Consider the following 25,818-nt stretch of genomic DNA (forward strand, 5'->3'; position numbering starts at 1 on the left):
ATTTGAAGTAATGGGGAACAAAAATATACTTATATGTAGATACATTAAATATATAAATGTATGATAGTTGATATTTACATACATACTCATCCATTTGTAATAAATAAATTATATTATTAGTTTTTATTTACAATATAAATATGATATATTTATGTGTCAATCTATTAATATGTGTATTAATATATAAATGTAAAGTGGATAAATATATACTTCTATAATTATATTTACCTATATATTTACATTTATATGTAAATATACATATACATTCTATAATTTATTATATAAGTTAATATAGGTATCTATTAAATAAATAAATTACATAAATATATGTCTTATGTAATATATTATACAGTACATAATATATAAATATATGTTATTTGCCTTTGATGAGCTATTTTTATCAATCTACCTGATGTACTACATAAGTTAAAATATGATATACAGCATGAACACATATATAATATGTTGTCTTTTGAGGACCATTTCTATCAATTTACCTGAAGCACTTAATAAGTCAAAATACTATAAAAAGCTGAATAAAAAAGACATATAGTCAGGCGAGGTGGCCTGTAATCCTAGCTACTCAGGAGGCTGAAATCTCAGGATCCAGTCTCAAAGCCAGCCCAGGCACAAAAGAACCTGAGACTCTTATCTCCAATTAACCTCTTGAAAACAGGAAGTGGGGCTTGGCTCAAAGGTAGGGCAGTACCCTTGAAGTGAAGAGCTCAGGGACAGTGCAAGCCCCATGAGACCCCTCCCACACACAAAAGACATATGTATTTATTTTGTGCCCCTCAACCTCTAAGGAAAGGGCACATTTTCTTAGAGTAAATGATTTTGTGAAAGCATTCTTTCTTGTTTTTTTTCTTACTACATATGAGGCTTTCTTGAAGTTTATGAGTTTTTACATAAAAATCCATAGATGTGTCTATTAGCAATACAAAATAGTGAATTCTAACATTAATCCTCAATTTTTCTATTTACTGGAAAATAAAGAATACGAAGTAAAGTAATTTTAAGAATCAAAGAATTGTATTTCATTGCATAACTATGAACAATTGAAGACAATTTTGGAAATCATCAAACTTTAAGCTCTAAAATTTATTTTGCAAAATGATAGAAGTCTCTCATGCAGGGATGCAATTGTCAGGATCTCTGGTGAGAGAAAGCAAAGAACCAGCAAGCATGGAAATGCTAGAGTGATGAGACTCAATTTTCTCAAGAAGAAAAAGGATGAGGATAGAGCAAAATAAGTAAATATTCAAAAGTAGGTTCAGGAATGGACAGTATTTTGTAGACTATGTAGCAACAAATTTTAGGAATGAGAGAGGTAGGAGGGTAGCCAGGTGAAATGTAGAGCAAATTCATCATCTCATTCCCATCCTTCTCATGAATAAAAGGGACAGAAGCATATTCATGACATCAGGGAAAGTGGAAGAACATACATTGATTACAATTAGTGACTGATATTTCCTTGCTTTCATCAATCAGCAGTATAGTGACAGTTGGTAAAATGGACAAATCTGGTCTCCCGTAGTCTTTCCCCATGTTTTCTGGTCCCATGAGAACTTACATTCTTCCATTTTCCTGCTACTACTCATTGGCTTTCCTCTTTCACTCACTTTCTTAGCATTTTCCTGTTATTCAATATAAGCACATGCTCCAAATTGGGTCCCAGACTTTCATTTCCTATGTATTACATTACTGTATGATACCATCTATAGTCATCATTTTAAATCTGATAACATCTTCCAAATGTGCATCTTGACAAGATGTGAATTTCAGACACATATCAAATTAACCACTTTACATGCCCCTGTATGTGTTTCACATGCATCTTAAGATATAAAATGTCTGAAGATATTTTTACTTCATGCAATGTAACTAACTGGTTCTTCTGCATTTATCTTTTTAATCACATCAATAAAATATAGATGCCATTCTTAACTAGAGTAAATTTGCTTTAATCAAACCATTAACTTCTGTTCATTGTGCTACCTGGATATTTCTATAATCTTTATACAGTCTTTATACCTCTACATTGCTACCCTTGTTCTTCAACATTCACTGTCTTCCTCTAGGGTTGCTGCAGAAGTCTCCTGTCAGGACTGGAATTCTCAGTCTTTGTCATATATTGAACAATGTTTTTCTTAAAATTATTAAATCCCGACTGGGAAAAGGAAAAAGAAAGACCACATTCTCTATCATAACCTAATTTACTATGTCTTCTTAACTTTGAGTACCTCTCCATGTTTACTCAATGTATTCTCTATCCATTTAGGTTTTAGCTTAACTATATCCTCTGCAGAGAAGTTTTCCTTGACCATTATAATATTGCATTATTATGGAATATAATTCACTTCTAATATTGTCTCTTACAGTAATATATGTTTCTCTCAAAGAATTTATCAGTCTTATTTATTTTCTGAATCTAGAACTCCCTGCATCTGGATCAAAGTTTTCTAGCTTACCACAGCTTTTCCCATAGTTGTACATACAAATATATATATTTTTGTGCCAGTCCTGGGCTTGAGCTCAGGGCCCGAGCACTGTCGTTGGACTTTCTCAAGGCTAGAGCTCTATCACCTGAGCCTCAGCACCACTTCTGGCTTTTTTCTATGTACATGGTACCAAGGAATTGAACCCGGGTCTTCGTGCATGCTAGGCAAGCATTCTATCACTAAGCCAAACTCCCGGCCCTACATACAAATATTTTATAAATTCATATTTAGCAGATGAAAGATTGGGATGAGATGGGAGAGAGCTTAAATATGAAGCCTAAATGGTAGGTTGAGACATTTTCCTCTGAGGCAGAAAGACAAGAGGGGTCAATGTATACAAATAGGTTCATTTGGAAAGAATGAAAAACTAAAACTAGCTCTCATTGGTTATTTGCTAATGAACTAGACTAGTTGAGGAGAATGGAGAATACTGGTACCGGAATTATAGGCAATGAGAAACAGTGCTTGCCAGCTGCATGCAAAAACATTTCTGGAAGTTATTGATCACATTCTCAAGCTGGAGATGACACCTTCTTTCCATGATGCAAGCATATGATTTGTTTGACTAAAGATGGGTACATGGGAATAACAAACTATTGGAACAATTCAAGTCTAGGAGTCATCACAACAGTGAGGAAGGAAAAAAGACTGATAGAAAACTTGGAGGAAATTAAAGCAAAGTGGTTAAATGTTTAATTATGGGTTCTGTGGGGCAGAGAAGAGGAGGTAATGGCTGTAGTGGAAGGAGGGAGCCCAAGACAGCTGGAACAGCCTATATCTTCACGTGTCAGTTTCATAATGTAAATTAATGAGAGATGCATATCTCACACCTAAATGTTCTTTCAACATTTGGTGCTGAAGAGTAATAAATCAGCTCTAAAAAAGCAAAGGTCAGCTGAATAAATTCTGTGTGAACTAACAAGGCTAGCTGTGAAATTCTGAGAACTAAATGTTAGACATATACAGTGACAAATCAAAAACACATTTTGAAGAGTTAACCTTCATATGATGTGGCTTTTCTTATCATATGAACCAGTAGGTTCTTAAAAAAAAATCTATTTTAGATGGAAATTCTAAGAATTACTGTGTCAGTTAGTTTGGAATGAGGAATTTAGCAAAGCTGTAAGATGTTAGATTTGCTGATGGCATCTCCAATCACCAAATACCTTACCTGATACTTCATCCCCGCATTGTCCAGGGTGCCTTGGTTTTATCATACTTCCATGTGGGCATATTGTATAGAACTCCTATTAGATTTCACGATTATATTCTAGCAATTAGCTAAACTCTCTACCAATTATTGAAAAACATCATACTTTATATGTGTTAAGGAACTTTGCAGAGACTATCCAAAGGTATATGGCGTGGTAGAGACCATACTAGTGCCAGTAAAAGGGCAGGAAAGTTCTATCAGAGATTTACCTACAAAGTTTCAGAGGGAGACTTTGACATAAAACCGGATCTACTGTATTAGTGAATGGGTTTCTAGTGTCTAGAAAAAATTCCAAAATTGTCATGCTTATTTTGTTTGAACGCACAATGGGTCAGCACAGAAAGGTTTCAGAATTAAGAACTCTTGCACCAAAGAACTCTTTGTAGTGATAGTCATTCAATTTCACCTAGTGTTCATAGGTTTCAACAGTCATTCCAAGTGGTCTTCCATTGACCCTGGGGAAAAGTAACTTGTCTTTATTACTACTTTCTTATTGGAAACCCTGATTTAGCTAAAATTTCACTTTAATGCAAGATAATTCTGTGCTTATAAACTTATTGTCACTAGAAATTCTATTTGTATTATGTGTTTAAAATTAACTCAGACTGTTTCATTGTCATTAAAATGAAACTCTACTTTTTTGTTTGGGGAATATCTGAGTTCTGATTACTGAGGCCTGTTCAAGTACTACATAGTGGCTATAAAGTAAGTGAACTCAATATCCTGTAGCTAGCCAAAATACATTTACCCTAGAACAGAAAAACTCAAGTTGGTAAAGGAGAGAAGAAACCAATTTTGAGTCCTTTCTGGCTTTCCTTGGTACACAGCTACTATGGCCAGTCACTTAATCTTTCTTAACCTTTCAGAAGCTCTGTTTCTTCATTTTTCAGATGAAGACTGTGCAATCTGTATCATAGAAGAGCCATAATATTTCAAGAGCTATGGGTGCAGAAATATTTAGTAGATTTCATGATAGAAGACCAACATGACAACCTTTGATGACCCATAATGCAAATGTCCTCATTCTGACCAGACACACAGTCCTTTCTCAGGCAGTCCCTTAATCTAAATCCACCAAGCACTCAATCATTTATCAAAAGAGACTCCGAATGGGATGTATTTCACCTTCTCGGCTTCTGTGTGCTGCATGCTCTGCCATGAACCTGATTTGAATGTAGCCTATCAAATAAAGGTTTCAAATCAGAAGATCAAGGAAATGATAGCATTCTCTCATTTCTATGAATTTTTCATTTTATTCCAATACAGGCAAAATGTATGATGTGGGTCAAGTCTCTGTCTTCACGGGTTTGAACAGAAGGTCGGGAGAATATTTTCTCAACTTCCATTTGCAATTCTACTGCAGCTTAGATGGGAGCCCTTCGGGGCCTTCCCTCCCTGAGCTCTGGTATCTTTGGGAGCATCAGGAGAATTTTGCCTCCCGCTGAGGAACTCTGCCTGGAATTACATTTTTTTCCCTCAGACCTTAGTATATTGGGACTTCTTTGCCTCTGACTGATAAGAGGATATAATGATATAAGAAGTTTGCTTTTTTCTTTCTAGGGTAGACTATCACTGAGAGTGAAAGTCACCTGGCTACTAGCTGAGAACATTTAAGTCACATTCTCTCCTCTCTTCCAAAGGTCTTAAGCCAGCTCATACTAGAGGTTTTTTTAGGCCAGAGTCTATCCACTAGAGCAACTTATTCTCCAGATCAGAAATATAAGTTACTCCTAGCACCAAATTTTGCTACTATAACAATAGCCTATTTCTAGCAGACAGCTGTCAGGGTGGAACTGGCATGGGATGGAGAATTGTAGGAGGTGGTGTGAGGAGACAAAAATAGCCCTGAGTGAAGGATAGGGCACCTTGGAAGTAATGCTGCCATGCTCATTTGTGTGTGACCTGAACCAACTTGCTTTCCTCCTCACACCTCCTCTATTGCATAGGAGATTGAGTCAATCACTTTAGAATCCTCACTTAATATTTCTCTGTTTTTGATGCAACATTAGCCTTATTTACCTTCTCATATCTCTGACCTAGGTATAAGGAAAAGTATCTAATTTCTTCCACAGTCATATGATTGCAATGAACAAAGGAAGGAGGAGCTGCAGCCTGTATAAAGAGCATTAGAATTAGAAGTTGGGAAATTTTTCTTTTGAGTGTCAAATTACCTGGGATAGAATAACAGCTATATTGTTTGTTTGTTTTTGAAAGCCTCCTGGTGAAGCAATTGAGAAGTAATCTCCTCCACTGTGCTGCTATAATGATTGCCTAGAATAAAAATATGCACATACACTCACTCATACATATAAAAGGCACACATAACATGCAGATACACTTACATTATTGCCTAGAACCTAATGAGCAGGGCTCTTCTTTTTTTTTTTTCTCTTTGTTTCTTTCCTTCTTTTCTTTCTTTTTTTCTTTCTTTTTTTTTTTTTGGTGTGTGTGCATGGAGGAGGGCGGGGGAATCTCAGCAAGGGAGAGTTTTCTTTCAGGCATGTAATGATAGGGATATAGCTGGAGTTGGAGGAACCAAAGTGGTGAAGTGGAATTATGACTATATAGGAAGAATCAGAAGACAAAGGTTTGGGGGTACAACTTTGTCACATGTAAGTTGTGGTTTTTTGAACAAGTTACTTGTGTGTGTGTGTGTGTGTGTGTGTGTGTGTGTGTGTGTGTGTGCTCATGTGCCTCTGCCCATATTTGTTAAAAAGGAGGGACTTTTTTTTTCCGGTGATGGGGCTTGAACTTTGGTCTTGGGCGTTGTCCCTGAGCTCTTCTGTTCAAGATTATTGCCCTACCCCTGAGCCACAGCACCACTCCCAGTTTTCTGGTGATTAATTGGAGATAAGAGTTTCATGAACTTTTTAGTCCCGGGCTGGCTTTGAAATGTGATCCTCAGATCTCAGCCTCCTGAGTAGCTAGGATTACAAGCATGAGCCACTGCACCTGGCTTAAAGAGGGACTTTGTTAGGCTGTTGCAGGGATCAAATGAGATGAGGTCCATGAAAGTAGAGAGTTCCCAGCTGCCTGGAAATGAGCAGATATTGATTGGAATGGAATAACTTGCCACTATTCAAATGGCCTGCCACTAGTGTCTGAAACTTCAGCTTCCTATGCAAGTCTCAGCTTATCTGAAGGTACAGCTGGGATGGTTGGAGTATCTACCTGGAGGAATCATTTTCAGAATCAAAGGTGAATACAAATAAAAGGCAAGTAAAGCCTTCATAAAACCTGTTTCTCCCCATTACTGAAGCCTACAAATGCCAGCATTTTAGAAGCAGGGACAAGTTAAAAGATTCTTGAGTTCAGCATATTATTAATGTTTGTTCAGAGAAATCTAACTTCTTTCATTTTTTGAAAACAAGTAAGACACATCCTTTAATTATTTCCCCCTGAATTTTCTGGCCCTTTGGGGGAAAACAAAAACAATAACAAAACCACTTGAGTGCTGTTTCGAATGAGTTAGCCAGAGGACCCCTCAAAAAGTTACTTTTGTAACTCAAGAAAATGTACCAATAATTTGATAAAATTTAATCTAGCACTGATGATTCATGCCCATATCCCCAGCTACTTAAGAGACTGAGATATGAAGCATATGGTTTGAAGCAGCCTAGAGTCATGGCCAGAAAAGTCTGTGAGACTTATCTCCAATTAACCAGGAAAAAAACAGAAAAAAAATACTGGGCTGGAGGAAGTATAATTCAGGTGAAGATAGCATGCCAGCCCTGAGCAAATACTTGAAGGATGTGAGTCCCGGATGTCAAGCCCTGGTACTAGCAATACATACTCATACTCACATACACAATAAAATTAGGCTGGTAGCTAAATTGAGCCCTGGGTTACATATGTGAAAAAGCCATGTACTAGGTTCAGAATCTTACATTTACTAATGAATCTTTCCCAAGGGGATTCTATGTCTTAGAGAGTATTTAAGAAATAAATTAATTATTTGCTTTAATATTTCTCAGTGTTAAGTTAATTAGGCACTGTTTGATTTTTTTTGCTTTGAATTAGTGGCAGGAAAAGTTTTTTCTTAATTAGATTTTTCTTTTCTACCTATTTTCTTCTTCTTATGGGAACAAGTCTGCCATGTGGAGAGTGAGATACAGTATACAAAGGCTCCACAAGCATCTGTAAGCCACGTTTAACCTTTGTAGATTATGGCCTAGCTTTTGCTTCTTAACAGACTCCACTTAATATCATGCTCGTATACATGAATTTTCAGTGAGACAGAGACTTACTCCTAACTTAGAAATGCATACATGCTCACAAGTTCATGTGTGTTCAAGTTTGTCAGTTAAAATAATCATCTCAGATAAAATTAATCTTAGATTTCCTTTAACTTCAAGATTTTGTTTTCCTCTCAGCCTCATAAAGTATTAGAAGCTTGTAGTTTGGAAGAAATATGATTAGCTATGCTCTATCTTCTAGCTTGTCCTTTTCTCTCTCCTGTAGTAATTCATTACTACGGCTTTTTTATTGTCAGGGCCATGTATAGACGGGTTACTATGACATTTGACCTTCTAGGTTCAATATTAAAAGTTCCAGAAAGTTTTCCTTTCCCTTCACTAAGTTAGACTGGTTTGTGGTAAATGACCACAACTATCTTTGTTTTTCATGCATGCCAAAAGAAAACTCTCCTTAGCTGTGTAGGAAGGAATCAAATTATTGGTTGACCGTCCCAGCTCTGAACTAAGAGGATGAAGACCTATTTTATGGTTTCATTGAGGGTCTTGCCAGAGTTCTTCTGCAGAGGCAGCAAAGCATTAAACTAGCAATTGAGTAATGTTATATAACAAAGCAGAGGTAAATGAACATGCCATAATTCTTATTGCACTTGAAAAAAATGCAGTCAGCAAAATTTCATTTGAACCTTCTTCCTCACTCAAATTTCTGATTCAGGAAGTGAACTCTTAAGATAAATTCATTTTTGGAGTTTCAGCTTTACTATAGCTGCAGGCCAAAAGACAAAATTTTCCAAATAGAACTGCCCTGCATTTTCAGTAGGTATGACAACAGTTCAGGAAAATGTATGTGTTTGTGTTTGGGAGTACATGCGGGGTATATGTCTGTGTGTTTATTCTACTTGTGTTGATTATTGACAATTAAACAAATTCCAATAATTAAGAGCAAGAACTACAAAGATTAGTGGTTTTATAGAAATAATTAAATGTGAGATTTTAAGTGTCAAAAGGGTACTATATTTTAAATGCAAAGATTACAGGCTGAGATGAAATCATATTTTACTTACTAACATAAAGCATTCCCACAAAAAATCAATAGATGTTTCTTGATTAAAGTCTAAATTTTAAAATTACAAAAACCATGCAATGAGAAAATATGAACTAATGAAGAAACATGAATTAATAAATAAATCAGCTTTAAACAGCATATTTACTTTAGATAATATGCTAATATAGTCTATGCTTTCAAAAGGAAAGATTAGGATATAATTATTAATTTATAATATGACTAATTATAAGCCTCATTTGAATTGCTACTTCTCATTTATTTTCTTAAATTGGAATTGATTTAAAAACGTTTTAGAGAAATGTGCCTTCAAAATCTGTATAGTACAAACTTACATCTTTGGAATATTCTACAGTACTGAATTCAATACCAAGAGTATGAAATAAAGTAAAAAGCCATTTCTCTTAGAAGCTATTTTAGTGAGAAGGAAAAAAAGAAAGAAAGAAAAGAAAAGCTCAAGACTTTAGTCCTTCATGAAGAGAGAACAGACAGTGAATCATCTCAGTATCAGGAAGACTGCACACATTATAATTTCATTGGAACTCAGAGGACACAGTCACATCATGGTGGTTTAGGGGAGATTCACTGCAGTTGGATTTCTGAGTAATGCTGAATTCCCTTTTGTGAGGACAAATGATGAAAGCCATGTAAGAAAAGGATAGAAGACATACAGGAGAAGAGACCAGCTAATAAAAAACATTAGAACAAAATAATGAGCAGAATGTCTGAGAATAGTCAGAAGATTGTGTGAAGGCCCACTTTAGGGATAATGATGTGTGCATTGTGCCAGAGACCCACCATGAGGGGCAGAAGTATTGGGCATCCAGAAGAGGATATTTGGGTATTGCTGATGATAAGAGACTGCTTCAGGAAAAGATTGTGCATGGCAATATCTTAGAAATGGTCCTTAAAGAGTCTGGTGGGGAAGAGGAAGAGAACAGGTTGGAAAAGGGAGTCTGATTCTGGAACTAAAGAGAGATTGTCCTCATTTTCTCCACTTCATACCAACTTTGTCCTAGAGTATTAGTTAATTCACTTCCAAGGATTTACAATTATCTAGTTGTTGTTTTTCTTGAGTGAATTTAATTTACCTGAAAGTAGAATGCCTATGGTTTTTATATTTTTCAATCAATATTCAGTGACTGTTATAATCCAGTGATTATGGTAAATCTATGACAGTACATTTTGGATAAACTATAAAAGGCAGTATAAGAGATATTCCCTCAAACTCTTGACACTGGAAGGTTGCAATGGGCTACTAATGTAGTTATTTATTTTTAAATATAAATTTACTGCCAGGTTGATGTACCAATGGGTTAGGGTTACATATGTAAGGTCATGAATACATTTCTTGTGGGACACTGCTACTCTTGTCCTCATTTTTCTCCCACTTTTCTTCACCCAAGTTGTAAAGTTTATTTCTAACATTTTTTATTGTAACGTATAGAGGGGTCACAGTTACATTCGCCAGACAGAGGGTACATCACTTCTCACACATTGACACCTACTTTCATGTTTTTGTACCCATTTCCCTCCCCCCACCCCCTCAATCATCTTCTTTTTCCCCTTCCCTTTCCTATTTAAAATAAACCAACAAACGTATATACAAAATACCAGGTAACAAAGTCCTTTATTTGTAATAACTATCTCTAACATTTTGTCTTGTGGGTATTGCTGTTGTATTAGTTCACTCTTTGTCCTTTTTCTCACCATTTTACTGTTCCTCTTCTCTCCCCCTAATCAGATAAACACTTATAATATTATAGCTATTTTAAGGGCAACTCTTTTACTTGTGCTCTTGTAGTCTCTCACACATTTCTTTATTATATTCGAATTTGCTATTTCTCCCTACTTCTCATATAACTTTGAAAATTTATATTAGAAATTATCAAATGTTCTAGAAGAGAGCTCAAATACTTTTTGAGTAAAACTGAAATAAATAAAATCAAAATACAAATAGCAATATATACACTTTACTCCAAATCTTACAACCCAATGCACCAAGTGTATTTCATTTGAATGTTCTTCCATTATTCATTCGATATACATTTGCATGCATACATTGGCAATCAGAATGTATGAGTTAAAGAAGAAAGGTGAGTTAAATTTCAAGGAAGAGTGACACAAAGGGGTAAGGGATCTCAAAATGAAAACTCTTTGGTGGTTAGCTTGTCTCCTCTTCTGTAGGAGAACCAAAGCCAAGAAGCTTGTCGGGAGTTGTGGCCATATTTATTCAGGGTGGGTTGAATGATGAGGGAGGATCCCAGCTACATATTCTCTGACTCATTAGTCTCAAGCACACAAGTTCATTTCTCATTGTACCATTTCTGAGCTGTCATGCTTCACTTTCACAAACCACATTATAAACTAACAAGCCCTGGGCACTATCAAGCCTTCAAAAAAACCATGATGACAATATCATTATTACTTGCTTTTAGCCTCCACACACTGGTCTTTCTCTGGCGTGGAGATGAAACTTGTGCTTTTGTGCTGTGTCTGATTTCTCCCAGATTCTACAACAGTCTAGGTGTGTTGGGCCACTTAGGAACACACCCCAAAACTGTCTTAACTATGACATTCCCTGTGTTTTGAGCTCAAAGCCAGTGTATGCTTCCTGTCATATATACGAGTTCAGGCTAGAACTGGTCCAATATATTTTCGGGATTCACTTTTGGGAATAATTCATAAGAAATTGGAGAGAGATAACATCATAATTGTTAGCATGAATTTTTAGCAATTTCTTTCGATTACTAGCTCAATGATCACAGTCAAGGTAAGTTCCCCACAGCCTCAGTTCTCTCATCTGTGTATGTTTCTGTGCTCTCATCAAGGATGCATTTACCAAAATGAGGAACACGCATGACACCTGGTTCCAGGTAAGCAGGAAGTTAGTAGATGGCTGGTTTGCAAAAGACTAAATTATTAAAAATGACCCTGTTGCAGCTGACATGACAATGAAGATGTTGGTCTTACTCTGGTATGAATATGGGTTTGTCTTTAAGTGCGTTTCTCCTAGAAATACTGGATAAGTAAAAAGAAGAGTTTTCTACAGAAGCCAAACAAAACCAATGTCTGTGTACTACTTGTGTTCAAGTTTCAATCTTGACATCTAATTCTAAGCAATCATCCCTTGGCTTAGGAAAACTGAATATTATCAATGGGTAGTGAACATATGGCCACAAAGTACCTCAATTTTGAGGGAACCAAAAGGAATCAGAATCTAAAATGTATTTGAATCAGATCAAATATCTGTGATATCAGCCACCTTCTGATGACTTAACTGATTTAAATCTTTGAACAATAGTTCCTCAAGACACTGGATAGCTTCTGCTACACTGCTTTGGGAAATGTAGTAGACACATTTCTGAGTGCCCTTCCTTTATCTCTTACTTTGGGCTATGAAGTCTGCCACCTTTTTCTAGAATTCTAACAAAAGTTAAGCCTTATGCATGTAGGTTCTTTGTAAATGGTCATACTCTACAAATGTGAGAGACTCTTAATTATACTTTAAAACATCCTACAGGTGTTGACTCTTTACCGATGGACTTTGCCAACATCATTATTCCATATAAATGAACCAATGATATGTCTATCATTCTCAACCATGAAGGACATTGAAATTCGGGCACTAAAGTTACTTCTTCCTTTGCTATTATCATTGCTCATGATTAGGTAGAGTTCTACTGGTAAAGATATAATTCTAGGAATACAAAGAAGATTCCACATAGCTGGGTTCCACATATGTAAGTGTCCCAGATTTGTTCCAGGATAACAATGCTAATACTGAAAAGTTCCAGGTTAAGAATGTATTCCATTATCATTGTTATAATGGAGTTCAACTTTAAGGTCTACCGCTCATGTATGTTTTATTATGAACTGATTCATCTAGTCATTTAAAAAGATTTCCAACAAAGGGAAGGAGCTAATAGAGATGTGGGCAAAAGAAGATGGTGCAGAAATAAAACAGGTTATATATGAGAATATTGAAATTTTTCTCTGTGGGTATTTGGACAATGTCAATAATTTGTGCTGATTTAATTTTCTAGTTAACTAAAATATATACTAAGTTATCTAGAAATAAATATTATCTATACGAGAGTGAAAATTGGAATTAAAGAAAGAAAAATATGTCTTACCCAACAGGTCTTGTGTCTTCAATGGCTCTGTCCACTGGGATCAAATCACTGAGGTAGACATTGAAGTTTCCTTCTTTCCACCTTCGTTCTGCCTCCTTCTCCTTTCCAGGAGGAACAAGTACAGGACGTCCAAACTGACCTGGTGCCTTGGGGTCCCTTGGAGAAAGTGTCACATCTAGCTTCAACACAGGGTGCTTTCCATGATTTTCAGGTAGAAGGGCTTTTGTATGAGTTTGGTTGTGTTCTGCAGACTTGGCCTTGACAGTTATATTGACTCTTGCTGGCCCTGATCCTCCAGCTAGGGCTCGTTTATTTTGAGACACTGTTGATTTCCACAAAGCAGATGAAGTGAAAGATGTGCCACTTCTGCTCTTGGAAGAGGGTTTTACTTGGTTTCTACCAAATATTTTAGGAAATTCAGTTTGGGTTTGAGAATTGGAAACTGGTTTGGTGTATGTCTTTAGCTCCTCTTCCTTAGTTATAATCACAACCTGGCTTTCAGAAACATTGCCTTTCCTCCCAGGAGCTACTATGGCTCCATCATCCTTTGGCAAACCTCCCAAACGTATCTCATTCATGGGCTGCTTCTTTAATACATCCAAGTCTGCAATCAACTTGATAAAAGGAAGATCTTTATGGGCTTTGTACTTATTTGTCTTTCGTTCTTTGCTCTGAGTCTCAGTTTCATTTAAGTCTACAGCCTCCCCAAATTTCAGTGCTGGTGGGCTGGCTGGGTGTGTCCACTTAGTGACCATTGCTTGTGATTGCTGCTTTGATCTGTCAGCCTTATGATTGATGGTCACATTCAGGTCCCTTGCAGCTGCTTGTTTGGTTGTGACATGGCTGAGCCTATGATTCTTTGGGCCCTTTTGTTGTACACCAGTGGGTCCTGCGTGTACTGAAATATTAACCAATGGGCTTGGCTTCAGTGTCACCTGGAGAGTGGCGGCTTCGGGTTTGCTGTCTCTTCCCTCTGCCTTCTGAAGCATAAGAGTCACAGGGAGGGTCTGCGGATATGCAGGATGCCACAATGGCACACCTTTTCCCCTTCTCAGGGACTTCTGCATCTTTCTTCCCCTCTCAGAATGATTCAAATCATCCTCAACATTGAGTGCACCTTCATCAATCTTTCTCAAGTTATCTTTGCCCCATCCTCGCTTCCCAGGGCCCCTTGGGGAAGGCCTCATCTCTCGGATGCTGCTGTAAAGAATCTTCATTTGGGCTGGCTGAACTCTAAATCCTATATGTTCCCTCCTCAGGATGTCTTCCTTGAGGACTCGGGTATTGATCTCACTGAATGAGAGGCGGAGAGCTGCCATGTCAAAGAGCAGCCAGATGACAGAAGCCACAAATATAAATGCCAAGACTCGCCCACTTCCTCGGAAAAACTTTCTGATCTTGTTCATGGTACAAAGGATTCTCTTGCAGCCTGCCCTCCCTCTGAGTCTGCTTACCTGAGGTGGAGAGAGAGCCGAAATAGTAGTAGCAGCAGCAGCAGCAGCAGCAGCAGCAGCAGCAGCAGCAGAGTTGGCATAAAACACCCCCCTTCCCTTAACACAGCGGGACAGGAAACAGCAGTCCAAGGGGAGAGCTCAGCTCCTACTGCCTGTCAGTCTCTGCCTGCGTGGCATTTCATAGCAGAGCATCTGTGCCTGCTCAGCTAGCTCTGGCAAAACTCTGGTAAACACCAGCCTTAGGTCACTGTGGGAGCAGTGGACTGCAGCCACAGGACAGTTCAACCTATCACTTGACTTGTTTCCGGGAGACCATGTACCACCTTCTATAAGCCCAAGAAAAAGTGGGGGCCGGGCTAGCGTTTCTGCTTCTCTCCTCCCAGTTTTCCTCTGCACACTGTAACTCAACACCGCTTCTCATAAGGAAAACATTTCAAGCCATTACCCAGAAACTTCATTCAGCTCTCACCTTCTGTGTTATGTGAGAGCCTATGTACATTTTAAAGGCAATTAAACAGAAAGTAAACTACATAACTTTGAGGGCATATGTTCCTACTTTCTAACTCCAACTATCCCCCTCCTAACATTAACCCTGCGATGCCCATGTGCTTGATTGTTCTGCTTGCACATTGAATCCCTGACCTTCTTGTTTCAGTTGTAAGAGATTAATAGTTTATAAAGAAGAGGTTTCCCAGAACCTCATTGCCAGAGGTTGATATTTATTCAGAAACCTTCCTTGAAGGGGTATGAATGTATTTCTTTGTAGGCCAACTATTCTTCTTTTTTACTTTCCTTTTAAAAAAGAACAAAAATGAACAGCTTTTGTTATTACTAGATTTAATAGACATACTCTGGATATATCATATTGCTATGAAAGTTTCTGGACAGTTTGCTATGATCTGCAAGTGTGTGACTCCATCCAGTTCACTTGTTGAAACCCGAATCGCCAATGTGACAGTGTTAGGATGTGTAACCTTTGGAAGGTGATTAGATGATGAGCTGGAGCTCTTATGAAAGAAATAAGTGCCCTGAAGCAAAGGGGCTTAAGAGAATCACTCCCACCAGATGTGGGCATGGCAAAAAGGCTTCTTGAACCAAAATAAAAAAAAAATATCCTCATCAAGTCTTCTATACTTGGACTTCTCAGCCTCCAAAAGGATGAGAAATTAATTAACAAATATTATATAATCTTGGTTGTATAGCAGTTTGAATTAATAAAGACAAACTTATTCTCAGCTCTAGCACTTACTACTTCACAGAGTACAAGTTACCTCAAATTCTGATTAATTGATAGGGAAAGTATAGCCTGATATTGTATTTTTAACATCTTCCCAGGGTTTTCAATTATGCAGCCAAAGTTGAGATATTGTAGTCTAGTATAAATAAACACTCTTCTTTCTCTTTTTATCTCTTCTTTCTGATTTTGAACATGGTGACTGGTATAAGAAATACTTCTTTCTGAGAAGGTATTTCTAGAAGAGATTAGCATTTGAGGGTTAGAGGGCATGGCTCATGTGGTAAAGCACCTGCTTAGCAAGTGCATGGTCCTAAGTTCAATCTCTAGAAAGAGGGAGCGAGAGAGAAGAGGGAAGAGAGAGAGAGAGAGACAGAGAGAGAGAGAGAGAGAGAGAGAGAGAGAGAGAGAGAGAGCAGACAGACAGACAGAGACAGACGGACAGAGACAGAGAAAGACAGAGAGACAGACAGAGAGAGACAGAGACAGAGAGAGACAGAGATAGAGACAGAAACAGAGAGGCAAAGTGGTATTTGAATTACTAATGAAAGCAGTCTCATAGTGAGTGAAGGTACTGGTCACTGTCTAATTACTTGAAAATTTAGAAAACAAAAAATGAAAGGCAAATTTGATCTCTCTTTAAGAGAGTTTATACTCACTTTATAAAAATTCCAAGTACTTTGATCTTTGGATTTTAAGATTTATACCAGAGATCTCCTAGCTTCTCAGGCCTCAGATTGAATGTTATATTGCTGGCTTTGGTTCTAAGGCTTTCCAACTTTGGATTGAATCACTCTATCAACTTTCCTGGCTCTCCAGTTTATAGAAAGCACATGGTAAAACATCTCAACTTTCATAATTTCATGAGCCAATTTTTTTAATGCATCACCTTTCATCTATCTGTATATCTATCTATCATCTATCATCTATAATCTATTTCAGATAAATGCAACTATAGTAACATGATCTACAAATGTCTGATTCTCTTTTATGTTCAGTGTCTGCTCATTTTGATTTGGAATGTCCACATATGTACCAACACCTACCAGTATCACTGAGAATGTTTTCTGGCTCAAGGGCTATCTATGTAAGTTGTTGACTGATATTGGGTAAATTGACAGCTCTTACTTTTGAAGACCTCTTAGGCCATCAGTGGACACAAATAGGAGGCATAAATTGTAAATTACAGTAAACAATATGTAATTTGGGAAAAGAAGCCTCCTGGATTTTATAGAAATATTGCTTAGTTTTGGTAAGTGTGGATGGCTTTATCTCAACAGATTTACAGGATGAAAATGAACAGTTACACAATGGTCTAGAATAAAATTATTAGTTGAATGGAAGGGATAACAAATTAGCAAAATCATAGATAAAAAGTAGTTCCTGAAGAAAATACAAGATTTTGAAGACCAAAAAAAGTGACTTAGAAACACTGGTTCTATTATTAGCATTTGTGTAAGTGTCTGTGTGACAGATAGACAGAGATAGAGAAAACTAAAGGCAGAGACAGAGACACAAATATATACAGAGACATGGAGAGACAATGTGAGACAGAGATACAGAGAGACTGAGATAGAAAGATATACACACACTGAGACCAAAGAGTGTTTGATAGAGATTCGGAAAAGTCTAATATGTCTCAAGTACTTTGCTATTCTATTTCTTTTAAATATTTCACTTAATAGAATAATTCAACAAGGAGGTAAAAGTTACAATTCTTTTGTAATCAGGAGGGAAAACATAAATAAAGTACCTTACAGTGTAGACTGGAAGAAGTGGATCTTGGATGTGTAACAGCCTGAGGACATAGTCCATGTGCTTCTCTAGCTCTATGACCTTGCAGGTTATTCTATTGTATGTGGGAGCAGTATAAAAAAGAAAATAAATTCCCCCTTTCAGATTAATGGGAAGACTGGAAGAAAACCATTCAAGGTTCTCCTTTTCCTTTATAAATAATACACACTGTCACTAATATTGTCATTAATGTCTTGAGGTTCTAGGAATACAGTGTATGTTGAAGGTGTTCTGGATTTCCCCCCAAATCAAACAAAGAACTTAAGAGTAATATGATCATAGCAGTGGGGCAAGAAATAAATCCAGGCATTTAATGTTATTCTATTCCTGCCATTCCTATTTCATTTCATTATGGATTCAGTTGGGCCACTCTTCTCATAATGGCATTGTGTATATGCTTAGTAGAAGCCTATCAACACAAACCTTAGCACAATACGTTATAATCTGCATTCAAAATAAAGCTAGACTTCTTTATATTCTTATGGATAGTTTGCATCACATTGTTATTTTAAACAGGAAAGTAGAATGCTTTGTAAACATTTACTCTATAACCCGCTAACAATATCCCTACCCCAAGGGTCATGACAGTTGGATTTACTCAAAATTTTTTTGAAAAGTCAACATTTGTTACATCCTTCCTATGTGTGACAGTGCTAAAACAGAGTAAATATTTCTTTATTCCCACTTAGCCATTGGATCTAAGATCAAATGCTCCTTTTTCTCCCTCTGGCTTGTCATTACTAGGTAAAAGGCAAGCTGTTTGCAAACAAGGGAAAAAATTACAAAACATCGAAAGGGAGACTTTATTTACTATCATAAAAGTAACAACTATGACTTAAGTTTATATGATATACAATTCAGGAGTCTGATGGAGAAAAGAGACATTGTTTCAGTACAGAGAAAAGGAAGAATGAACTGGTAATTAGGCTTTATTTATTTTTAAATTTTATTTATTTATTTATTTGTGTTGGTCATGGGACTTTGAACTCTGGGCCTGAGCATTGTCCCTGAGCTCTTCAACTCAAAGCTTCCACCCTAGCCCTTGAGCCACAGCGCCACTTCTAGTTTTCTGGTGGTTAATTGGAGATAAGCAACTTGGGAGTAGAGTATGTAGGGTTCTTTAAATACAGAATCATGTCATCTGCAAAGAGGGAAAGTTTCACTTTCTCTTTTCCTATTTGGATCCCCTTTATGCTTCCTTTTTGCTTTATGGCTCTGGCTAGGAATTCTATTATTATGTTAAAGAGGAGTGGAGAGAGTGGGCATTCTTGTCTTGTTCCTGATTTTAGTGGAAATGGCTTTAGCTTTTTGCCATTAAGTATAATGCTAGCTGTGGGTTTGTCATACACAGCTGGCCTTTATTATACTGAGGAATGTTCTATGGATTCCTAGTTTCTCCAGAGCTTTTAGCATAAAGGGGTATTGGATCTTGTCAAATGCCTTTTCTGCATCTATTTAGACAATCATGTGATTCTTGTCCTTGCTTCTGTTGATGTGTTGAATTATATTGATTTTTGTGTATTGAACCAGCTTTGCACCCCTGTGATAAATCCTGTTTGATCATAGTGTATAATTTTTTGATGAGTTGCTGAAGACAGTTGGCCAATATTTTGTTGAGAAGTTTTACATCAATATTCATCAGAGAAATGGGTCTATAGTTCTCTTTCTTTGATGAGTCCCTGTCTGATTTCAGGAATGAGGGTTATCGTGGCTTCATAGAATGAGTTTGGCAAAGACCCTTCATTTTCAATTTTGTTGAAGAGCCTGAGGAGTATTGGTGTGAGCTCTGTTTTGAAGGCTTTATAGAATTCAGCTGTGAATCCATCTGGCCCTGGGCTTTCCTTGGATGGAAGGTCTCTTATTGACATTTCTATTTCAGTACTTGAGATAGGTCTGATGTTTAGTTAGATTATGTCTTCTTGGTTCAGTTTGGATATGTTAATATTGGCTAGAAATTCATCCATCTCTTCTAGATTCTCAAATTTGTTGGCTTAAAGGTTTGAAAAGTATTCCCTTATGATGATGTGTATCTTGGTAATTTCTGTCATGACACTTCTATTCTCATCCATGATTTTGTTTATTTGGGTGTGCTTCCTTCCTTTTTCGGTAAGGTTTGCTAAAGGTTTGTCAATTTTGTTACTTTTTTCAAAGAACCATCTCCTTGCTTTGTTGATTCTTTCTATGTTTTTTGGGGAGGACTCCAATTCATTTAATTCTGCTTTGATTTTTAATAATTCACTTCCTTCTACTAGAATTGGGATTGGTTTGTTGCTCTTTTTCTAAGAGCTTACGGTGCACCATTAAATTGTTCGATTTTTCCAATTTCTTAATATAGGCACTCAAAGCTATAAATTTTCCTCTGACTAATGCCTTTGCTGTGTCCCAAAGGAGCTGGTATTTTGTGTGCTCTCCTTTTTGTTCAATCCCATAATGGTTGAATTTCTGTTCTGATCTCCTTGATGACACTGGTGGTACAACAATATGTTGTTCAATCTCCATTTCCTCTGAAATCAGGAATGAGACAAGGATGCCCACTCTCTTCAATCCTCTTTACCATAGTATTAGAGCAAGGAAGCAAGCATAAAGGGGATCCAAATAGGAAAAGAGGAAGTGAAACTTTGCATACAACACACAAAGCATACAACAGACAAAGGCCTCATATCTAAAATATATCAACAGCTAAAAAAAAAATTGAATCACTCCAAAACAAATCTCCAAAGAAACAACCATCCCAAAGTCTTCTCTGAAGAAGAAATAACAATGGTCTATAGACACATGAAGAAATGCTCACTATCTCTGGCCATAAAAGAAATGCAAATCATATCAATTCTGAGATTCCACCTCACTCCAGTTAAAATAGTCAAGAAATCTAGTAACAACAGATGCTGGGGAGGATTTGGCCAGGAGGGATCACTACTACACTGTAGGAGAAAGTGTAAACTCGTTCAACCACTATGGAAAGCTATGTTGGTTCCTCAAAAGACTAAATATAGAGCTCCCCTAGTACCCAGCAATTCCACTACTTGGCATTTACCCAATAATCCAGAAATGAAGACATACTAAATCCACTAGCACAATGATGATGTTCATTGCAGCACTATTCACTATAGCAAAGACATGGACCCAACCCAGATCCCCTCAGTTGATGATTGGATCAAGATGTGGTATTTATACATAATGGAATTCTGTGCCTCCATCAGAAAGAACAACATTGCACCACTTGTAAGGAAATGGAAAGGCTTGGAAAAAATCATATTAAGTGAGGTAAGCTAGTCCCAAAGGAACATAGGCTCAATGGTTTCCTTCATTTGTAAGAATTAGTACACATCTAGAACTCTCGTAGCACAGGATTACAAACCTTAGCTTAAACCCGGATACATACGGCCATATAGGATGAGGCTAAATTAATGGAACTACAGGACATGGAAACAAGAGCTTAAGTATGAGTAACTGTTATTCTTAATGTACTATGTTTTTCTCTCTTCTTTTGTGTTGCCCTTTGATTAATCTCATATTGTTACAGTATCCCACTTTGCTACCTGGAATATTATATAGCTGTTTACTTGTTTATTTGAAATAGGAGGGGAAAATGAGGGGGGAGGGTGGGAGTAGGGAAATGGGGACAAAAACATGCGAAGGAGTATCAATGTGTGAGAAGTAATGCACCTTCTATCTGTAACCCCTCTCTATATTAAAATAAATAAAATCATCTCACAGGAAAAAAATAATGAGCTAAAGGAGTAATAAACAGTTGCCATGTATTGACCCTCAAAAAGAAAACTAAAGTCCCATGGACTTTAGTGCCTGGCTTGGCTTTGAACTGCAATTCCCAGATCTCAGCCTCCTGTGAAGCTAAGATTATAGGCATGAGCCACTGTGCCAGGCAGGCTTTATTTAAACTACTATGTGATTTACTGACTTGGCTACTGGTGGTTATGTGTATGTCACATGTGATCCTACCAGCATTTCTTCCTTCTGGTTTCCCTGATAAATCTCTAGGAAGTTGGTTAAAATCAATATTAGAGGCCCAACATTGCGGATCTTCAGTAATCTAGTGAGCAGATTCTGTTACTCCTATCAGCTATGGATCTCTTCTCTTATTTTCCAATTCTCTGGCCACATTGATATTTAGTGCCTTGAACAATGACTAAATATGAACAAAAGAAAGGAAAAACAAGTGATTTGAGGTTCACTTTTACTTGATTTCAGCACACACATTGCCCAAGAAATGGTCTTGGTGTAGTTTTTTTTGGCTACTTGCAGTTCAGTTGTTTTAGTCTTCATTTTACCAGCAGAAAACTAAATAAATAGTTGGTTATTTGAAGTGCCCTACAGTTGGACAGTCTAATTTGTAATTCCAGATAATGTAGTTGGAATAAATAGCACTGTAAAAATCTAGAGCTTTACAGTGATTCTTGGAAGAATTTTGTAAGGTTACTGTATCAATTGATTCAGCTACCTGGTGAAAATTTAAAATACATTTTTATCTTCCTCTTATGTAAAGTAACACAGTTTACATGTAAGGAGGGCTTTCTGTCTGTTTAATTTTCATAGGCTAGATAACTCTCTAGCAGGACATCTTGTTATATGATTTGAATTCAATATGTATCTTCTATGAAAAATATCTCTTAATCAACTCATTGCAAATAAGTCAGAACTTGACAAGCATAACCTCATTTCTAGCTTCAAATCTCTTCAATGAGAAGATAGATTTTTGCTTAATAAATTTGATATCATTTCTTAACAGTTGTTCTGCCTTTTAAGTGTTATAGCAGTTCTTTGGCTTTGAATCTATAGTTAGTCTTTCAGGATATTCGAATGGTTGTTCACTATGTGTGTATATTCTGAGAAAACCTTTCTGCTACCACAGAAAGATAACAGGACTATCACAGCCTATAAGAATCCTAGCATTTAAATCAGGGCATTTAGTCCAGGGAAAACACAGCATGATAGCAGAACAAAGCAAATTTGTGGACAGTCAGTATTCACAAGGCAGAGTCAGAAGGTAATATGAGGGTAAATATGATGTGACAATTTTTGATAAGAATAAAAAGGAACATATTACAGACCACTGCTTATAGGAAGCACAAGGGCCAGATTTGAAGCCTTAGAATTCTGTAATAGGTCCTAGAAGGTATCAGTTGTTAGTAGATACTATGACATTTCTGTTGCCTCTTTTATTAATGGAAAGATACATACTTTAGGGACCACAGTTATGACTTTATCCTTTGAAAAGCTATTATTTATGATAAAAAGTACCATTTGGTTGAAACTGAATGATTCTTTAACAGATCTGTGACATCACTAACAGGATTCAAAACTTGAATTAAGAAAAGAACTGAGGGAGTCTCTTTAAGGGCTTGGGCAGAGTTATGCTATCATGTAGAATGAAATGGATGGAGGATAACCAAACCCAGACCTGGCCTGATGGAGTTTCTCTCATTTAACTTGCTGCTTACTAAACGAAGTCTCCTAGGTGCTTCCCTCCATAACATCCTCTGGAATTTCATGCCACCTAGCTGTCATCATTTTTCTTTTCCTTATCTGTCCTCTGCTGAGCTTTACTGCTTTTTGTTTGACGACTAACTTCAGCAAAGAGGTTAAAAGGAGAAAATGCACAGAAAAAGAAGGGCTGTGGGTGGAGCAAATGGTAGCTCAAAGGGCAATTCAGGGCACCATTCCTATGCTGTGAAGAAGTAGGATGAAAGTCTTTCAAAAGAGCTAGGTTCTTTCCCTCTCCTCTTCCCCCAACCAATTCCATCCCTGCCCGCAGGAGGAAGTTTAAAATAGTTTTTTTGTAGGATGACAGTATGATAATGACTTTGGATCCAATTATGTGATCATTACCTAGAAATAGCCTTTCCATCTGAGCCTTGCCAAAATACTGAACCATTAAACTCTAATTAGACTGAGGAATATGAAAGGGACTTGAACTTGGGGCCCTTTGGACATTTCTCTCAATATCTGAAATTGGCACAGGAAATAAGCAAGTGATATGTTGTAGAGGCCAGAAAGGAAGCATAGACAATCTGAGTGGGTGAGAAAGAGGCCAAAGTGAAGATGCTCACATTCTTTTGCTTCTCACCAGCAGTATCTCAGGACTAATAGTATCTGAGATCCCCTCAGGCCTTTCCCATGGGAATATATATCACTTTGTTTCTATCTGGGCCAGGCAGATTGAACAGAATCAGACAACTGTGAGGCTGGTGGCTTGGGAAAGCAAGGCTCCATAGGTCAGTCTTTGAACAGCACTGATGAGCCAATCAACTAACCAGCTACCTACCACTTTATTATTTGAACCACAGATTTACTTCCAGCTTTTAGATGGTTAATTGGAAATAGGCATTTCCCAGGTCTTCTTGCTTGGGCTGGCTTTGAACCATGAGTCTCAGATCTCAGTCTCTTGGGTAGCTAGGATGACAGGAGTGAGCCACAAGCATGCAGCTGCAGGTACATATTTGTCAATAATCATGCAGTTCTTATGAGCATATTTACTACATGGATAGTTTCTTTCAAAGAAAAAAATGTTTCTGGACTAAAGGTAATGGTGTACATGCTAAAACATATGGGTGAGTATTCGTTATCACAGCTTTTTTGTATATATCTAGAAAATAGGGTGGATGGATATAGATATGTCATGAAGCAAATTCATGCATAGGCTCCACATGGGGTTATATGTGAGTTAGTATATGACTTGTCTCTTATAACGGCTGAATTCCTTAAATTCATTTTATGTATATATATATATATATTGAAATGTTTTATAATAAAATGTTTGGAGAAACACCGCTAAGGTAGGAAAAATGGAAAAGAAAAGAATACATGCTAAGCTATTAAACACAAGAAAGGAAAAGAAAAATGGGTTATGATTGATGTGAGATCTGATGTTATATGATGTCTGAAGTGTGTTCAGATTGTTATAGATTTACGGTTGTCCAGATCTTCTTTTGTGAAGTGCCTGCCTCTTATTACTTTTGGAAGCCAGAATTAATTATTCACTCTAGGCACACTGGAACAGAAACAGGAAAGCTAAGAGGTAGAAACATGACTCTCATGCACCAACTTATTGCTTAGCCCAGAGATCGGGAAATGTTTGCCATGTGTAGGGCTAGACTGGAGCCAGACAAGGAAGACATGTTTGAAAGAGAAGGTTGAATATGCACTGTGTATCTTTCACACATGCACATGCATGTGCATCTGTATTTTTATATACAAATTCAACCACACTGGGGAAGACAGGAAACAGGGCTTTTGAGGATATTTGTCTAGGCGTATTGCATTTTAGAGGGCGGATCATATGTTTTGCATATGTTTATTTTGGGTAAGAGGGAACTCAGGGGCAATATCACTGCCTCAAGATTTTGGAGGCATCTCATATGGGAGAAGGATTTAACTCATTCCATATGGTTTCAGAGGGTGGAACCGAGGATGGGATGTAGCATATTTCTGTTCTAAATGAGAACATCTTTCTAACAATTAGTACAAAACAAAAGAGACGTAGATTCCTTCTAAAAGTAGTTAATGATCTGCCTGCTCTTGGAAATGACATGTGGCAGAGGATGACTGGCCATCTGTCACAAAACTTGTATTGGACATTCTGAAATTCCATGGAGGCTTTACACCAAATAGAAGAATGTCCTAATTTTCATTCTGAAAGTGAGTGGTTCTCCAAAATACATAAACAAATTTTGAGGCCAACTGCAGCTTTATTTTACTGTTTTTAAAATTCAAGCACATGTGAATACCTAAGTGCTATCTCAATAGGTTACAGAGATCACTGCTCTTTTTTTTCATTTGATTTCTGTTCACAATACTTCTTCCTCCCTAATGTTTGTGTTTCCTCTTTATTCAATCCATGATCTCTATACATAAGGAGTGAAGTGAATTAACATTTGTCCAGAAAACAGATTTTGGTTGCATATGAGTATCTGATTGTTCACTGTTTACAGATGCTTGATCGTGTCTATGTATGTTTGTATACACTCATGCAATAGTGCCTGGGGAATAGTCTTGATAGTATTTCTAATTTGCACAATTCCATTTCAAAGCAGATGCTCTCTAATGCTTGAATTTGGAAGTCACTTTCAGTTTTCATGATGCTAGGAACTGCTATTGGCATAAAATGGGAGACAGAGAAATGCCCAGTGTCCTACAAATTGCTGGCCAGTTCTATCCAATCAAGCCTTACATCACCTGAGAACTCCACTTAGGAATATCATGTAAGGAGTAC

The 25,818-nt window shown here is 37.1% G+C and overlaps 1 protein-coding gene across 1 annotated transcript in view; it reads right to left on the reverse strand.

The window, feature by feature from the left end:
- Nucleotides 1-14,512, reverse strand: part of Galnt5 (polypeptide N-acetylgalactosaminyltransferase 5) — a 53,000-nt gene extending 38,488 nt beyond the window's left edge. The window contains exon 1 of the mRNA XM_090343104.1: nt 13,107-14,512. Within this exon, the coding sequence (XP_090199230.1) occupies nt 13,107-14,512 (1,406 nt within the window). The remainder of the gene's footprint in view (nt 1-13,106) is intronic.
- Between the last annotated feature and the right edge of the window lie 11,306 nt (nt 14,513-25,818).

The sequence above is a fragment of the Megascapheus bottae genome, chromosome 12 (assembly GCF_031878675.1).
Source record: "Megascapheus bottae isolate mThoBot1 chromosome 12, mThoBot2.hap1, whole genome shotgun sequence".
Classification (NCBI taxonomy): domain Eukaryota; kingdom Metazoa; phylum Chordata; class Mammalia; order Rodentia; family Geomyidae; genus Megascapheus; species Megascapheus bottae.